At 40.7% G+C, this 17,775-nt stretch overlaps 1 protein-coding gene across 3 annotated transcripts in view; it reads right to left on the bottom strand.

Moving 5' to 3' along the window:
* Positions 1–1,666, bottom strand: part of MINDY2 (MINDY lysine 48 deubiquitinase 2) — a 74,773-nt gene extending 73,107 nt beyond the window's left edge. The window contains exon 1 of one of the 3 annotated variants that reach the window (XM_032342681.1): positions 569–1,666. In XM_032342681.1, the coding sequence (XP_032198572.1) occupies positions 569–1,435 (867 nt within the window). In that variant the 5' untranslated portion in view covers positions 1,436–1,666. The remainder of the gene's footprint in view (positions 1–568) is intronic. The other 2 variants (XM_032342680.1, XM_032342679.1) reach the window with 2 other exon arrangements.
* Between the last annotated feature and the right edge of the window lie 16,109 nt (positions 1,667–17,775).

The following is a 17,775-nucleotide window of genomic DNA, read 5'->3' as shown; positions in this document are numbered from 1 at the left end:
TCTTTGAAAACCAAGAAGTTATGGTAATTGGGCTCAGACCAATGCTCTCCCTTAAATGGAATTTGTCAAAGAGGCCACATCTTCCCTGTCACCATTTCCTTAGTATCTACAACGAAATGTCACAAGTATTAGTTAGAAAATCGACTAAACATAACCATCAAAACTTCCTTCTTGATAACAAGAACTGATGGTAACTTCTGAAGATAATTTTCCCCAATTCTTCACTCTTTTGCATATTGGACAAGGTCAGTAAGAAGGAAACGTAGAAAAATATAGTTTAAAAAAATAATCCTAGGATTTAGGATGTTCTAAGTCCTAGTTGTTTTTAAGTACATCAGGCTGAACTCTTATTTAAACACTAGAGAGACCTGGGGTTGCTGGCAATCTTTACGAAATAACATAGAAGAATATTCTTTGGACAAAAGGAGTCCCATAAAGAATTTCAAGGAACAGAATACTGGTGAATGAGCAAAGAAAAGAGGAAGCTGTCAGCTGACATGCAGCAGATTCTTCACCCCGTTTCCCCCTCCCCAAAAGCGGTAGGAAATAAGAAAGCTGCAGAATGTACCTTCCAGGCCAGAAGCAAAACATTGAGGATGGCCAGCAAAGGGCAGGGTCCATTCTCATTCTGAGTGATGATGGGTGTGTTCTCTTCCTTCCACTGGATCCACTTGATGTGATAGACAGACTGTCCCGGGAAGCGTTCCTTGGAGGCCGCCAGTACCTGAGCTTCCTCCCCCTCCTCCTCCTCTTCGCGGCACAGAGGCACTGCCCCAGGCAACACCGCCGCGCCCGCGCCGGCGCCCTCCTCCTCCTCCTCCTCCTCCCCGGGGACCCTGTTCTCAGCTCCCTCCTCACTATTAAACTCAGAGCTGCTGGGGAAAGAATGCAGGTTAGAGAACGACTCCAGGGAGTCCAGGCTCGGCGATTCCCCAGGAGGGCTCGGGTCGCTGCAACTGCTGCTGAGGCCGCCGGCGCTGCTGGGCTCTTCGGACCCGGCGGCCGCCAACTCTGCCCCGCAGGTGCCGGCGGGATCCGGGCGGGGGCCGGCGTCTCCGGCCGGACCCGACCCATGGTCCGCTCCGGCCTCGGCTGTCTCCGGGGAGGCGGTCACCTTGTACTGCCCTCTCGGAGGCGTCTTCTGGGCAGCAGGGTTCTCCAAATCACTCTCCTTTAAGTCCAAGCCCGGGCAAGAGCTGCAGGGTCCGGGAACCTGAGGAGAGCTGGCTGGAGAAACCGAGTCCAAAAGGCTCCTCCCGGCGGCCGCCGCCCCCTGCCCATTCCCGCCGCTGTTCTCCGTCGCCCATACTCCAGGACCATCCCCAGAGGCGAGCCTGGTCTCCGGTTGCCCTTCCTGCGGAGAACCTGTCCCTAGCGCTGGCTCGGCGGCCACCCTGTGTTCTAGCGGCTGCAGGCTCCCGGGGCCGCTCTCCATACCCAGCCGCCAGCCCCTTGCTCTAAGGAGACCGCGGCGGGTTCTCTTCAGCCAGCGCCTCGGACGCCATGACAGCGGCACTGGCAGCAACAGCGCCCTTGCGCGGCCTCGGCCAGGCACGTCACGGGGAGGGCACCGCGCGCGCGCGCGCGCGCGCGCCACCGCACAATCCGCTGGCTCGGGGCGGGCCTGCGCGCGGCCGGGTGAAGCCGAACGGCGTAGAGGCCCCCACCGGGCTCCGCCCCTCCTGCGCGCCCGCCTGCGGGAGCTCGAGCTGGGAAGGCGGGGGGCGTGGCGGGCGTGGCTAGGAGGGCGTGACCAGAAGGAAAACATCCTCTCACTCTGTGGCCGGAAGTGGAACTGTGGGGCATCCCGACCGCGCGCGACTTCTGTAAAGGCGAGGCGGACGGCGTCCAGTTTGTTGTGACCCTTCAGACCTGGGTTGTGTGTTGCCCAGTTAGGGCTTAAGGGTGGGGAGTTGGCGGTGTCTGTGTTATTTGGAAAAGGGCTCGTCCCCGAAGAGCTCAGGAGATTTGTTTCCTCGGCTTGTAATAGGGAAAATTGAAGGATTTTTTTTTTTTTACGAGATGCAGATTTTTAAAGGCTTGAATCTACTCGAGGTGTTTGGATTACTACACCGCATAAATCCCAGTCTCCCAGGGTTTTGGCTGAGAAAAACTGGGCTCCCCACCAGCTACTGGTGAAACCGTTCGCCCTACTCGAGGCGTCAGTGCGGTTGTGGATATTGGCCTGCACAGCAAGGGAAAAAAAAAAAAAAAAGGAGGTGATTTGGGCCAGTAATAATAAATTAGCTTGTGCCTGAATTAGCCAAGTCTTTGCGGTTTTGTTAACTTGGCCTCACTTTGGATACAGTGGGAAGTGCCTGTTCTCGAAAGAGTTTTCTAATTAGAATTGAGTCGTCTTAAAGCCACACAATTTTCCGAGACGACGGAGTAGCCTGACGTTTTTTTGGTGACAAAATGGGATTCGGATCCTATTCTGACATGTTCTAGACAAGGAGCGCGCCCCCACCCCCACCCCGCCGCTTATTTTTTTAGTCTTTCATCATCATTTTTTAGGCTCAAGAGATAGAACAGTTGACAAGACAAGTGGCTTATTACCTGACACCTAATGGAATGGTATTTATTTCTTTTAGAGAAGGTAGACAAAATTACAAACTAGTTTCATTCACTCATGTAACACATTTCAGGACAAAGTACATTGCTGGATACTGTGGCAGTGGGGATGCTAAGGTGATTAAGACAAAGGGTTTATATCTTCGTTGGGTTTACTGTCTAGTAATTTTTTTTTCTTATTGCATTATTTTTAATACTTGCTTGAGAAGTATGGTTTCCTGAAAATACAGAAGATGGAGCTTCTTCCACCTTTTTGCATTAACACAATATTGTGATATTTATCCAACTCCTGGAAAAGAGGAAATTTTAAAAAGATAATAGCATCTTCAGAATGTTGAATTTGGAAGTTTTATGTGTTTTTGGTCTCCATATCAATTTATAAGCAATAAAGACTATTGTTCAAATCAGGATTTTGCCCTGAATAAAGGCTGCCAATGTTAACAGATTAAGATACATGCTGCTGGGGGCTCCTGGCTGGCTCAGTCCACAGAGCATGTGGCTCTTGATCTTGGGGTTCCAGGGTTGCTTTGCCTGTAGAGTTTATAAGATTTACGCTGCTGGATGATAGATGAAGCGTTTTATGGTATTTAGGGCCATTAAGTGCAAATGAGAATATTAGAGATTTCAGTTAATTCAGAATTTAGCATGATGCCTTGAATGTAAGTAGATAGAAAGGTATATTATAGGAGTACCTGGCTGGATCCGTCAGAGCATGTAACTCAATCTCAGGTTGGTAAATTCAAATCCCACATTGGGCATTGAGCCTACTTAAAAAAATAATAATATAAATAAATAAGTGAGGGTATATTATATGAATAAATTGAATGATGGGGTCATTTACAGGCCAGAAACCACAGAGCCAAAAAGTATGGCACACATGTCTCAAATAATAGCCTTTCACTATTTTTTTTTTTTTTTTAACCTGCTTAGATAGGCCTGTACTTGTCCTGGTAGTTTTCACTGTTTTAAATGTTTCATGTGTTTCAAATGCTCACATGCATAATTTAATAATTTTATTAATAGAAAGAAACAGAACCAATTTTTCTTTTTATATGTTGTCAGGAATTACATAAGCCAACATGAACAGTGGTGAAGAGTGGTTTAAGTTTGCAAAAATGTGCATAGCTATTTTTCTAAGGAGGTGGGGAGTGTCACCTAGGGAGAAATCCCAGAAGACAACATGCTGAAAATGTCTCATTCTGCTTGTATATATCTTCACTTAAATGTAAAGTAAAATATACCATTTTAAAATATAATAGTTACTACCCAAAATTTTTAAATTATTCTCCAAGTTATGGATATAACAGTCTTACAGTCAAATAGTTTATTTAAGAACAAAGCAGTTCCCTGCTCCATTCCTCTACATTTTTTAGTTCTTTCAAAGCAGTCCCTTTCAACTCCTAGGTATTCATTAGCTCCTTATACCTGAACTTTTGAGTAACATAATTATACTCTGATTTCTTCATTTAAAAATTGTAGATTTTATTGATTTATTCTTAAGGGAGATGAGGATTTATTCTTTTCTCTCATACCTTCCTTCCTCCTCTTGTTCCAACCTCCCAATTACTTAAAAATTTTTGATTAAATAAGGTACTCACAGCTTAAAAGTTATGTGAATATTACTTACCATTTAAGTTGGGTATTTTATTATGACTATGATTACATTTATTGTTTTGTTAAAGTTTTTGTTTTTCCTGGAATTAATAATTACCTTATTGTTTCCTTTTTTGCTTAACTCTTCACCTACCACTAACTCAGCCAAAGACTTACCAGTCAAACCTATGAGGTTGCCTTTCAGATCCATTTTAATCTTGGGTATATCCCTCCTCAAACACTTCTCTTACTCTGATCTAAATTTACTGTTTCACAGGGCTGCTGCACAGCTCCCATCCTGGGACTTCCCTTCACTATTGTCTTAGAGTTCTTTCCTCCTCATTCCCATGTTGATTCCTTTCTTTCTTGGATTTCTTCTTTCTCTGATTTTTTGGAACATATTCTTATTTAGTTTCCTGAGAAAGAAGGCATAGGAAACACATTTTTGTAGACTTTGTGTGTCTGAAAAAAGACCTCTATTTTACCTTTATATTTACAGTTTGGCTAGATATAAAATTCGATGTTGCAAATAGTTTTCCTTCATTTTAAAGTCATCGATCATCATCTCTTAGCTTCCAGATGATTATAATAGTTTGATTACTCCAGAACTTTTGTATAGAACTTACGTCTTCTCTCTGAAGTTTATTTGATAGTCTCTTTCTTCTGGGTGTTCTGATATTTCAGTATCTGATATACTTTTGGGTGGGTTTTTCTTTATTCATGGGGATGCATATTTGGTGATCACATTCAATGTAGAAACTAAGTTCTTCAGTTCTGGAAAATTTTCTTTTTTCATTTCTTTAATAATTCTTATTTATTCTTTTATTTTATTTATCTTTTTGTTTTACTTTCTGAGAGATTTTTCTCAACTTTATCTTTTTTTTTTTTAATTCTTTTTAATGCATTGTTTACTGGTACTATTGTATATTTAATTTCCAAGAATTCTTTCTAGTTCCTTTTTCTTGCTTAAAGGCACCTGACCTCTCATATCTTAGAATACTGATCACAGATTTTAATGTATCCTTTACCATTTTTCAAATGATGTCTATACAATATGCTATAAAAAGTATCCTTAGTATGGGGTTACTGACAGTGCCAGAGAGTGAGATATGGGAGAAAACAAGTGTAAAACATCGATTTTACTTTTTGGAAGGGCCAAATCTGTTTTGGGAAATAAGATATATTCACATGAAATGTTGAGAATATTTCAGTTAATAATTAATACTAAGTGAGTGGTGGACACCTGCCTGGCTGAGTTAAGTGTCTAACTTTTGATCTCAGCTCAGGTCTTGATCTGACAGTTGTGAGTTCGATCCCCATGTTGGGCTCCAAACTGGGTGTGGAGCCTACTTAAAAAAAAAATACTGAGTGGTATAAGCAATAACATCAAAATTCAGATGAGAAAAATCTTTTAGTATTAGATAATTGAGGAATTAAGCTACATAACCCTAATTAAAATCACAGGCCAATTGTTACCTCAGGCTTAAGAAACCAAAAAAAAGAAAAAAAGAAAAATCTCTAACTCTCAAAATGATTATTCTTTTAAAGTACTCTGTTTTTTTAAGTTGGATCATGGCTTTTTTAGCTACCATGACAGAAAAGTTGGTACTATCTTTGACTTTTACCCTAATTTATTTACTGATTATTAATCATACTCATCCATCAAGTCTTACTGACATTATACACTCCTTTTCTATTTCATTCACCTATAGCCTCCCCCACCTTGCTGAGTCTTTATCATCTTACTACTAGGATGTATCAGCATTCTAATTATTCCCTGGCCTATGTATTTTTCTTCCTAAATCCTCATCTCCCATAGGAATAAATCAGTAAACACTTTTCTACAGTTTTTAAATGAAGAAATCCGAGTGTTATCATGTTACTCAGAAATGGGAGGTAAAGAACTAAAGAATAGGAGTTGAATGGGACTGGTTCTAAAGAATAGCACTCAGAAGTGTGAAGGGATAGGGCCGAGAACTACTTTGTTTTTATATAAACTATTTGACTCTTATGGTTCTACTAAAAATAATTTGAAGATTCTTTATTATTAGCTGAACCAAAATTGGGTCAGAGCAGATCACACAGGTGTGGGGCATATATGCCTTTTCTTCTTTTCTCTTGCTCCCTGCTCAAGATATGGTGGTAAAATTGTGAGTTAAAATCAAGTGTTTCCATGTAACTCAAATTGTGCTGGCTGTGGCCCCCAACTGCTTATGCAGAAATTCCAGCCTCCTGCAAAGTACATCCCCCTATTTAATTATTTCTGAGAGCCCCCATGAGGAGTCCCACACCTGTTCAGAAACAAATCCAATCCTATGATATTCTGCCAGGTGCTGCTTCTACTCCATGCTGCTTCACCAGATGCTAGTCTGTCCTGGTGGTATTAAAGATGCATGATGGTGAATGGAAGAAAACGACCTTCTTTTCCCTTCATTATAGCTCTACTATGCTAAGTATTGGTGAAATAGTTTTTAAAAAAATTTTGCTTATGTAGTTCTTTTTAAGAGTGGGACCTAAATTTGGGTCTAGATAGGCTGATCAGGAATGCATTCAAGGATTATATTCCATCACTTTCATCTCAAAATCCCTATCGTGCTGGTATTATGACAATGGTTAAGGTTTTGTTTTTGGATCAAATATACCATGCCTTAGGACACATCTCCTCAAAAACACTCCTACCGGGGCACCTGGGTGGCTCAGTGGGTTAAAGCCTCTGCCTTCGGCTCAGGTCATGATCCCAGGGTCCTGGGATCGAGACCCGCATCGGGCTCTCTGCTCAGTGGGGAGTCCTCTCTGCCTGCCTCTCTGCCTACTTGTGATCTGTCAAATAAATAAAAATCTTATAAAAAAAAAAACACTCCTACCAGTTTGCTAGATTTCTCTCAATTTTAGTACAGTTATGCTCGAAGTGTGGTTTTTGGATTAGTAGTATTAACATCACCTGGGAACTTACTAAAAATGAAAATTCTCTAAGCCCACCCCAGATCTATAGAAGCAGGAACTCTGTGTGTAGCCCAGCGATACAGAGGCCAGTGCTTTGACACAGAGGCCTGTGCTTTGACAAGACCTTTAGGTGTTTCTGATTCACAGTAAAGTTTGAAAATTACTATTCTAGCACTAGGGTAAGCCTCTCTTCCTCACCCCAATGGCAAATAAATAAACTTAGCAAGATCAGAATGCTTCTCAATTCACCTTCTATAGCCAATTTTGTTTTTCATTACACACCCAGAGCTATCTGAAGTAGTTTTTTGGCCATTTTTTCCATATATTCTCCCTTGACAGGGGGTGTACATGTTTGTGGGTGTATGTGCGTGCATGTGCACTTGTGTGTTTTGTGTATAACTTCAAAATCATGTTGAAAACCATATTTTGGGGGCGCCTGGGTGGCTCCGTGGGTTAAAGCCTCTGCCTTCGGCTCAGGTCATGATCTCAGGGTCCTGGGATCGAGTCCTGCATCAGGCTCTCTGCTCGGCAGGGGGCCTGCTTCCTCCTCGCTCTCTCTGCCTGCCTCTCTGCCTACTTGTGATCTCTGTCTGTCAAATAAATAAATAAAAACTTAAAAAAAAAAAAAAGAAAACCATAATTTGCTATTCGGATCTCAAAATGCTTCTTTGCTCTTGTCTTTCCCACATTTTTATACCTTAATATCAGTCTCTGGCATCCAGGCTTAAAACATTCAAGTATTTTTGTTTAGATTCGTCATGGTCAACAAGTCCTGTTTTTAAATTTAAAATGTTTAAAGTGAGTAAATATTTAATTGTCCTTTCTTAATACAAAAGATTTTCATTTTAGAAAAATTAGCAAACACATAGAAGCAAAAAAAGAAAGGAAAAACTACTCTTCATCATACTATGTGGAATGAAATATTAGAGATAATACTAGTGATACTTCACTGTATGTATGTCCTTCTCAAATTTTCAAGGCATCTGAACACATACATGTTTTTGTAAATGAAAATGGGACCATTTTGAACACATTTTTTTAGTTACAGTATATTATGAACATCTTAGGGTATAGCTGACTCAGCACAGCTGCAATTCTTGATCTCGGAGTTGAGAGTTCAAGTCCCACGTTGGGTGTGAGCTTACTTACAAAAAAATAAAATCTTAAAAAAAATACATATATAGTGACATCTCTATGCATTGATATACATTCACCTACAACATTCCTAGTGAATTAATAATATTCCATTGTATGGCTGAACCAATCCCTGCTTCTTGGACATTTCAATTGTTTTACTATTATGAGCTTCACTACAATCAATGTCCTTGTAACTGAATCTCTGTTTAATAGATTTCCAAATGTTTAGGTCTGATCAGGATTTGACTTTTCAATATTTTACCTAAGGCTTGCCTTCCATTCTCTCTGGTGCTGTCCTAGGTCAGTGAATATGCTGGAGAAAACCTGCTAACTGATTTCTCTATAGTTTATTTTCTTTGGAGTACATTGTGTATATTGCCAGATTAAACAATGCATTCAGTATTTCCATCTATCACTGAAAACCCTTAAAAACACTTCTTTAACCACTAAATGTCACGAGTTGGTCTAGCATTCAAAGTTTTTCTTTATCCCTATTCTATCTAACAGCCTTATCCACTACTAAAATATAATAATAACTCTCTTTCTAGAAGATTTGGTTTTGCTCACTCACTGAACTCATTATACCTATGCAAATTATTGGCTCATTTTGTTTCCCTAATTCAAAATGTCTTTTCCTTTTTTCTCTTAATTCCAGTTTAGCTTTTAAAGTCTACTCAAATTATGTCCAACTTCCAACTTTAAAATCCCCTCTTTTAACTATACCATTTAAAATACAATTATTAAAAAATACAATCGTTGCATTTCCTCAGGTCTAAGTTTCACTATCTTAATATTTGAAATTTTCTAGATTCAGAATTAAGCATTTTAAAAAGGATTTTATTTATTTGAGAGAGAACGAACGCACAAGTGGGGATGAGGGGTAGAGAGAGAAGGAGAGGAAGAAGTAGAGTTCCCTCTAAGCATGGAGCCCAATATGGGGCTTGGTTCAGGACCCTGAGATCATGACCCAAGTTCATGTCAGACACTTAACTGAGTGCGCCACCCAGACACCCAGGTATTAAACATTTTGTGAACATTTAATGCTCTTCTCTTATTCTCTTCAAAAGCTGTTATTAAATCAATGGCAAACTTTTACAATTGAGGGTATCTGAGAATCAAGGAAATATATCCTCTGCTCTATTATTTTTATATGTTGACATTGACTTCCCAAGATCAGTGATTGTCAAACTTCAGTGTGATTAACACATGAGAAAACTGTTAAAAGGTATGTTTCTGGGGGTGCCTAGGTGGCTCAGTGGGTTAAGCCTCTGCCTTCAGCTCAGGTCATGATCTCAGGGTCCTGGGATCAAGCTCCGCATCAGGCTCTCTGCTCAGCAGGGAGCCTGCTTCCTCCTCTCTCTCTGTCTGCCTCTCTGCCTACTTGTGATCCCTCTCTGTCAAATAAAAAAATAAAATCTTTTTTTTTTTTTTTTTAAGAGAAAGGCATGTTTCTGGGGGGCACCTGGGTGTCTCAGTCGGTTAAGTGTCCGACTCTTTATTTGGGCTCAGGTCATGATCTCAGTTGTCAGACCAAGTCCCACAGGCCGGCTCTGCCTTCACTGGGGAATCCACTTGGGATTCTCTCTCTCCCTGTACTGCTGCCCACCCCCTTAAATAAATAAATTAATTTTTAAAAATGCATGTTTCTGGGCTCCAAGCCCAGGAATTCAACTCAATAGAATTGGAGAAAAGCCCAGGAATCTGCAGTTTTGTTGTTGTTGTTGTTGTTGTTGTTGGGTTTTTTTAGATTTTATTTATTTGACAGAGAGAGAGAGATCACAAGTAGGCAGAGAGTCAGGCAGAGAGGGAGGGGGAAGCAGGCTTCTGGCTGAGCAGAGAACCGGTCGCAGGCCGATCCCAGGGCCCTAAAACCATGATCGGAAGGCAGAGGCTTAGCCCACTGAGCCACCCAGGTGCCCAGGAATATGCAGTTTTGACAGGCATCCTAAGTGACTTTGATGCAGGTATTCCCCAGGCCATACATTGAGAAATACTCATTTAGAGTAATAATCAGATAATAACCACTTGCATTGTTGAGAAGTATAGTTGGTAATTGTTTATATGCATATAGTAGGAATTATGACTCATTTGGCTTCTAATTACAATAATAAACCTCTGTAAATATTTATTGACTATCTACAACATGGTGCTTTGGGGCACAAAAGGGAATATTAAGCATGGTCACGCAGAAGCAGCTTAGTGTAGTAGTAATTGTGATGAATGGAGACCACAAGACCCAGGACCAAAACCTGTCCTGCACTAATTTTACAAGCTTGAGTAAATCAATTTACTTCTCTTAACATGAGATTTCACCTTAACATGAGATTTCACCTTTTGTAAAAGAAAAAAAGGTAGGGAAAAATATTAACGTGGATGACTTTGCTATGTGGCTTTATGAATAAAATGGGAACATAGAGCAAAACTCTTCAAATATATTATCATCACTGCCCTCAAATTGGTTATGATCTGGTTAGGAAGACAAGACATAAGCATCTATGAGTGAAATAAAAATATGACTACACAGTAGTATAGGAGGCCTACTATGAAGTGCTTCCCAGAAAGATGAGAATGAAATAACCAAATCAGTATAAAATGGATCAGAGTCGTAGAGAATATTCCAAAATATAAGGGTTTGACATCGTGTGCTTCAATCACTATCTAGGGTAGCAGTCATCTGAACAGCTGGATGGCCTGATACCTGTCTGGTCCCTTGAAAGTTTCTAATGTGGCATAGTAAATTGAATAGTTGGATCAACTAGCCAGTAAAATCATTTAATTAACTGCTTCTGCAGTGATGCCATGCTTACTAAACTGCTTTCAATGATGACTAGCCACTCATGTGTTAAAAGATAAAACAGATGGGGCGCCTGGGTGGCTCAGTGGGTTATCACCTCTACCTTTGGCTCAGGTCATGATCTCAGGGTCCTGGGATCAAGCCGGACATCAGGCTCTCTGCTCAGCAGGGAGCCTGATTCTACCTCTCTCTGTGCCTGCCTCTCTGCCTACTTGTGATCTCTGTCAAATAAATAAATAAAATCTTAAAAAAAATAAAACAGAATGCAGTGACTTGTTAACATGAATATCTAACTGGTAGAATAATAATGTGACGTTTTGATCAAAACGTCCCTTGAGAGTTTAGCTCCTATGAATTAGTCCTTGTTGGCTTGATCAACTCAGGTTGCACTGTGAAAAATCAAGCTTCTGGGCTTAACCAAACAAATAGTAGTTTCTGGACCATGGCAATGATAACAAAAATGGAATCACCCAGTAATTTAAAAAACCAGACTGTAAGATTTGGAGTCAAACAAACTTAGGTTAGAGGCCTGGTCCTCCTCTGTTTCCTCATTTGGAAAATGGGTATGTCTACTTCATAGCATTGTTGTGAACGTAAATGGGATCATGTATGTCAAATGCTTATTATGGTTCCTGGTCCTATGTCAGCAATATTGTCTCAGTAGTCTGAAAATCCCTAGATTAGGAGCAGAACAAATATCTGTTGAATGGATGATCAATAATGACCATTGCCACCCCATAAGGTTTTTTTTTTGGGTTCTCTCTGCTTTGGCTCAAAACCTTTCTCTCTTTGTCCTTTGTAATATCAGAATAATAATATGAGAGTTTCCATAAAGTAATACGGGATTAATTACAGATGAGTAATATAAATAATAGGTATTTTGTGCTAAAGTGTGATTGGGATTTGTGGGGCCTCTGGGGTCTAGGAAAACACTTTAGAACGTTTTGGAAGTTGGTCTAATTCTCAACACAGAAGTCACAAGCTAAAATTCTGACAGGAATAACACCAGCTGGGGTGACATTAGACCAGCCCATCCAAGGAGGGCAGCCTCTACTCAGTTTCAGGCAATTGAGATTTTGTAGGAGTATAAGTCTGCTTAACCTCTCAGTTTTTTTTTTTTTAAGATTTTATTTATTTATTTATTTGACAGACAGAGATCACAAGGAGGCAGAGAGGCAGGCAGAGAGAGAGGAGGAAGCAGGCTCCCCGCTGAGCAGAGAGCCCCATGCGGGGCTCGATCCCAGGACCCTGGGATCATGACCTGAGCCGAAGGCAGAGGCTTTAACCCACTGAACCACCCAGGCGCCCCTTAACCTCTCAGTTTTAAAGATTTTATTTATTTATATGACAGACAGAGATCACAAGTAGGCAGAGAAGCAGGCAGAAAGAGAGAGGAGGAAGCAGGCTCCCTGCTGAGCAGAGCCCGATGCGGGGCTCGATCTTAGGACCCTGTGATCATAACCGAGCCGAAGGCAGAGGCTTTAACCCACTGAGCCACCCAGGCGACCCAGCCTCTCAGTTTTCACAGAAAATCTGGTATTTAATTTTTAATTCAAAAGCTCCTGATTGTTGAATATTGACGTTTAGTTCAGAAAAAAATTTAACTACAAGTCAAGCCAAACATGTCTGTGAGTCTAATTTGGTTTATGAACTACCAGGTTGTGTCCAGAGCTTTAAAGGCTATGTAATCCTTGTTAAAAGATAAAGATGCAGGGGCGCCTGGGTGGCTTAGTGGGTTAAGCCGCAGCCTTCGGCTCAGGTCATGATCTCAGGGTCCTGGGATCGAGTCCCGCATCAGGTTCTCTGCTCAGCAGGGATCTCTCTCTGTCTCAGCAGGGATCTCTCTCTGTCAAATAAATAAATAAAATCTTAAAAAAAAAAAAGATAAACTGATGCATATTTAAAAAATGTAAAAGGCTCTGTAAGCAAAAATCACTTCAAATCAGGCAACAGATAACAATAATCTAGCAGATAGAAAAGCTTGGAAGAACTCTACAAAATGAAAGACTTTAAGTGCCGAGTCGGAATAAGGAAGTTACACCAGGCAAAAAAGTGGGTTAGTTATTGCAAAGTTAATTCCTTTAGGAGATGGCAAGAGCCTGTCTGGCAAATTACCTAACTAGGGTTAATCAAACATTTCCTGATTGACTGACTGGTTTAAGATTCCATTTCTGAGAGAGTAGAAACTGTAATTGAGTCTCAGTTTGGTGATGCGAGGTTTAGCACTAATGACTCCATTTGGGCCTGTTGTCTTTTTTTTGTTGTTGTTTTTTTAAGATTTTATTTATTTGTTTGAGAGAGAGAGAATGAGCAGGGGGAGAGGGAGAGGCAGTGGGAGAAGGAGAAGCAGGCTCCTTGCTCAGCAGAGAGTCTTAAGTGGAACTCGAACCCAGGACCCTGGGATCATGACTTGAGCTGCAGGCAGATTGCTTAACCCACTGAGCCACTCAGGCGCCCCTGTTGTCTTGGTTTTATTGTTGTTGTTGTTTGTTTTGTTTTGTTTTGTTTTTTAACATACTGTGTAAGAGGAAAAGAGATAAAGGGAAGAAAAAACATAGAAGGGGGAAAGTTTATGATGCTTTGGGGTTCTGAAGTATAGGCCAGTCTGACTGGATGGAGTAGGAGGTTCATTTCAAAGGCAAGAGAAAGGCTTGGACAAGTGAGTTTGTTTTTGTGGAGCCCCTTGAATGTTAGATTACGATACCAGGGCTTGGGGCACCTGGGTGGCTCAGTGGGTTAAAGCCTCTGCCTTCGGCTCAGGTCATGATCTCAGGGTCCTGGGATCGAGCCCCGCATCGGGCTCTCTGCTCATTGGGGAGCCTGCTTCCTCCTTTCTCTCTGCCTGCCTCTCTGCCTATATGTGATCTCTGTCTGTCAAATAAATAAATAAAATCTTTAAAAAAAAAAAAAAAGATACCAGGGCTTTAGGCAGTGAGATGCCACTCCTAGTTTTTTTTTTTTTTTAATAAATTTGTGAAATGGATCTTATTCTAGCATTAACATTCAATAAACGTTTGTTGGATATATATTTGCTAAACTCCCTGTGGCCCTGTGTTTAAAACCCCTATATCATGTGATTCATTCCTATCTTCAAGAATTAGGGAAGACATTAGGGGTGTCTGGGTGGCTCAGTCAATTAAGCTGGTTGTGATCTCCAGATCCTGGGATGGAGCCCAGCATCAGGCTCCTTGCTCAGCAGGTAGTCTACTTGTCCCTATCCCTCTGCTGCTCCCCACAGCTCATGAAAGTGCATGTGGGCACTCTCTTTTTCTCAAATAAATAAATAAAATTTTTTTAAAAAAGAATTAGGGGGGCGCCTGGGTGGCTCAGTGGGTTAAGCCGCTGCCTTTGGCTCAGGTCATGATCTCAGGGTCCTGGGATCGAGTCCCGCATCGGGCTCTCTGCTCAGCAGGGAGCCTGCTTCCCTCTCTCTCTCTCTCTGCCTGCCTCTCCATCTACTTGTGATTTCTCTCTGTCAAATAAATAAATAAAATCTTAAAAAAAAAAAAAAAGAATTAGGGGGGAGCCTGGGTGACTCAATGGATTAAGCCTCTGCCTTCGGCTCAGGTCATGATCTCAGGGTCCTGGGATGGAGCCGCACATCAGGCTCTTTGCTCGGCAGGGTGTCTGCTTCCTCCTCTCTCTCTGCCTTCCTCTCTGCCTACTTGTGATCTCGGTCTGTCAAATAAATAAAAATAAATAAAATCTTTAAAACAAATAAATAAATAAAATTTTTAAAAAGAATTAGGGAAGATATTAAATAAACAAATACAATACAGTTTTATACAGTTTAATACAGCTTTAGTTATTTTTGAGGGAGAGAGAGAGAGCATGAGCTTGGTGGGGAGGGGCAGAGGGAGAGGGAAAGAGACAGAAGCAGACTCCCCCTGAGCAAGGAACCTCACCAGGACTCCATCCCAGGTATCTGAGATCATGACCCAAGCCGAAACCACAAGTCCAATGCTCAACTGACTGAGCCACCCAGATGCTCCTACAATACAGTTGAAGCTACATTAGAAGTATGTAAATGATGAATATTAAGTTTTGTCCAGAGATGAAGTTAGTGGAGATTTTACAGAAAAGTATTCTGAGCTGTATCTTTAATAATATCTACTTCTTTACATTCGGAAGGAAATTGACACTTGTTACATCCCATCTAAATGCCCTCAGTTTTAAATACCATTTTTCACCGTTCTCTTTCCCCAAAAGTCAATTTTCTAAGTCCTTTTCTTCTCTGATCCCTTACTCAGAGGCAAAATTCTAGCAAAAAGTGGTCTTAAAATTAATTAATGAAAGGATCTTTTGAGCCTAATTTTGTAGAATATGTAAAATAAATGGGAAAGGCACTCCTCATGGAGGGAATAAAACGTGCGAAGGTGTCAAAGAGGGAAATGATATGTGTCTTTGGGAAGACAACTGCAGTTGAATCACAGCATACTGTAGTGATTAAACACATGCTTTGGAGAAAAATTTAACTTTGGAGGTTGGCTCTGCCTCATACCTGCTTTGTGACTATGGGCAACCCATTACTTTTTTCTTTTTCCTACATTTTATTATTATTTTTTTTTTTACATAATCTCTACACCGAACACAGGGCTTGAACTTAAACCCCAAGATCAAGAGTTGCATGCTCTGCCAACTGAGCCAGCCAGGTGTCCCACCTTTTTTTTCTCCTAGATGGCAACTTATTTAAGTTTTTTAAGTTTTCATTTCCTTACTAACTGCCAGCTGTTACTGTTACTCTGGTTTTTGTCCTTCATGCTTTTAGAAGATAAAGTAAGAGAGCCATGAAAGACAAATCTGGCAAGGAAGGCAACAACCAGTTCATGAAGGCTGTGTGTTTTACCCTGAGAATAAAATGATATATATATAAATATATATTTTTTATATTTATATATACATATATATGTTATATATATATATATGATTTTATTTATTTATTTGAGAGAGAGAGAAACAGATAGTGAGAGAGAACATGAGTGGAGAAGAGAGGGAGAAGCAGGCTCCCTGTGGACCCTGGGATCGTGACCTGAGCTGAATGCAGATGCTTAATCCACTGAGCCACCCAGGCGCCCCAGGATATATATATATTTCAAAAGGATCACTCTGGCAGCAGTGGGGGCAAAAGGGCAAGGAGTGGGTAATGTGAGACAGAGAGCCCAGAACTTGGGCTATGGCCATAGAGATGGAGGGAGGTGGTTCATAGGATGAGATTAAAGATGACTTGACTCACTAGAATGGGAGAGGACTTAGGTAATTGCTTCCCTGGGTTTGTCATTAACCAAGATGGACTGAGTAGGTTGATGTAGGGGTTTGTTTGGTTGGGACATGTTGTATTTGGCGTACGGGAGGAGTTGGTTAGCAAACGTTAGATACACAATAATAACACACCTAAACTTTTATAATTACATGTGCCATGTAATATGCAGAGTACTTTACAAGCACTTAACTCTCACAGCAGCACTCTGAGGTAGGTCTCACTATTCTCTTTGTAAAAATTACCAAAGTGTGGCACAGGTGCCTTATTAAAGGTTACAGCTGGTACATGGAGCAACTAGGATATAGGTCTGGGACTTGGGACACAAGTATAGGAAAAGTGCTGAGCCTAATTTTGTAGGCACTGGGGTAGAATTCAGAACAAGAGAAATCTAGGCTTTGTTTTAATGGAGTTTACAATGATGTGCATTGTAGATGTTTGAGAGCAGTAAGACATTAGTGAAGAATTATAAGCCAAGACAGCCAAGGATAAAAACCCAAGAAACACCAATATTTAGAGGATAAAGAAAAAGAAAAAGCCCCAGGGAAGAGATACAGAAGGAGACGCAGTTAAAAGTAGGGAGGAAAATCAGGAAAATGAGCAGTCTTGAAAACCTGGAGGAGGGAATTTTGAGGAGGTCTAGTTAGATAAGGATTGTGGGTATACAGTGGCATTGATAACTAACAGATCTTTGATGACCCTGGCAAGAGAAGCTTCCTAGGAATGATAGGGGTGGAAGCAAATTGTAGCTCATTGAGTGAGGACCAATGGTGAGAGACCATTGTACTGCAATGCTCTCCACACTAGGAGACTGGACTGAGATGGATTAGAAGTCCTGCATCAGTGTGAGCAAGAGAAATTGTGTGAATTGGAGTGGCAGTAGTGGGGAGGTAAAGACAAAAGGCACAAGAACCATTTTTAAGGGAAGAATTAACACATGGTTACTGGTTATGAACAGATGAGGGAAGAAGAGTCTACTGTCCATTCTCCATGTCAGGTTACTGGGAGAGTGATGGTGCCATTATTAGAGATAAGAAGTTAACACGAATTTGGCATGACAGAGAGACATCCATAAGGCAGTTTATTAGGAGTTGGAAATTTAAAATATGAATGTTGAAACGTTTAGCAGGATAGGCTTAAGTTGTGCAACAAGCATTTTCATGTAGATTACTTGTGTAATATTCTGTATACAAGTATATTCTTACTAACCAAGTTTCTCATTATTGCAGCATGAGGATAACTTGCATCATACTGGTAGTATCAAAGCTGTGTATTGTTGCTAAGGAAATAATCCTATTAATTGCTGCTTTTAAAAGGATGTCTGAGTATTCATGAAAGCATGGTGATATTTATATATTTTTACCAAACAAAAATTTACATAGCAATTATTACCTGCTACTTTACAATGTTAACTAATTTAAATTTAATCATCAAAACAATCCCATAAGGCAAATATTTTATCATTCTTATCTTATAAAGT

Source organism: Mustela erminea, chromosome 5 (assembly GCF_009829155.1).
Source record: "Mustela erminea isolate mMusErm1 chromosome 5, mMusErm1.Pri, whole genome shotgun sequence".
Classification (NCBI taxonomy): Eukaryota; Metazoa; Chordata; class Mammalia; order Carnivora; family Mustelidae; genus Mustela; species Mustela erminea.
This window is presented reverse-complemented; position numbering and strand designations above follow the sequence as displayed.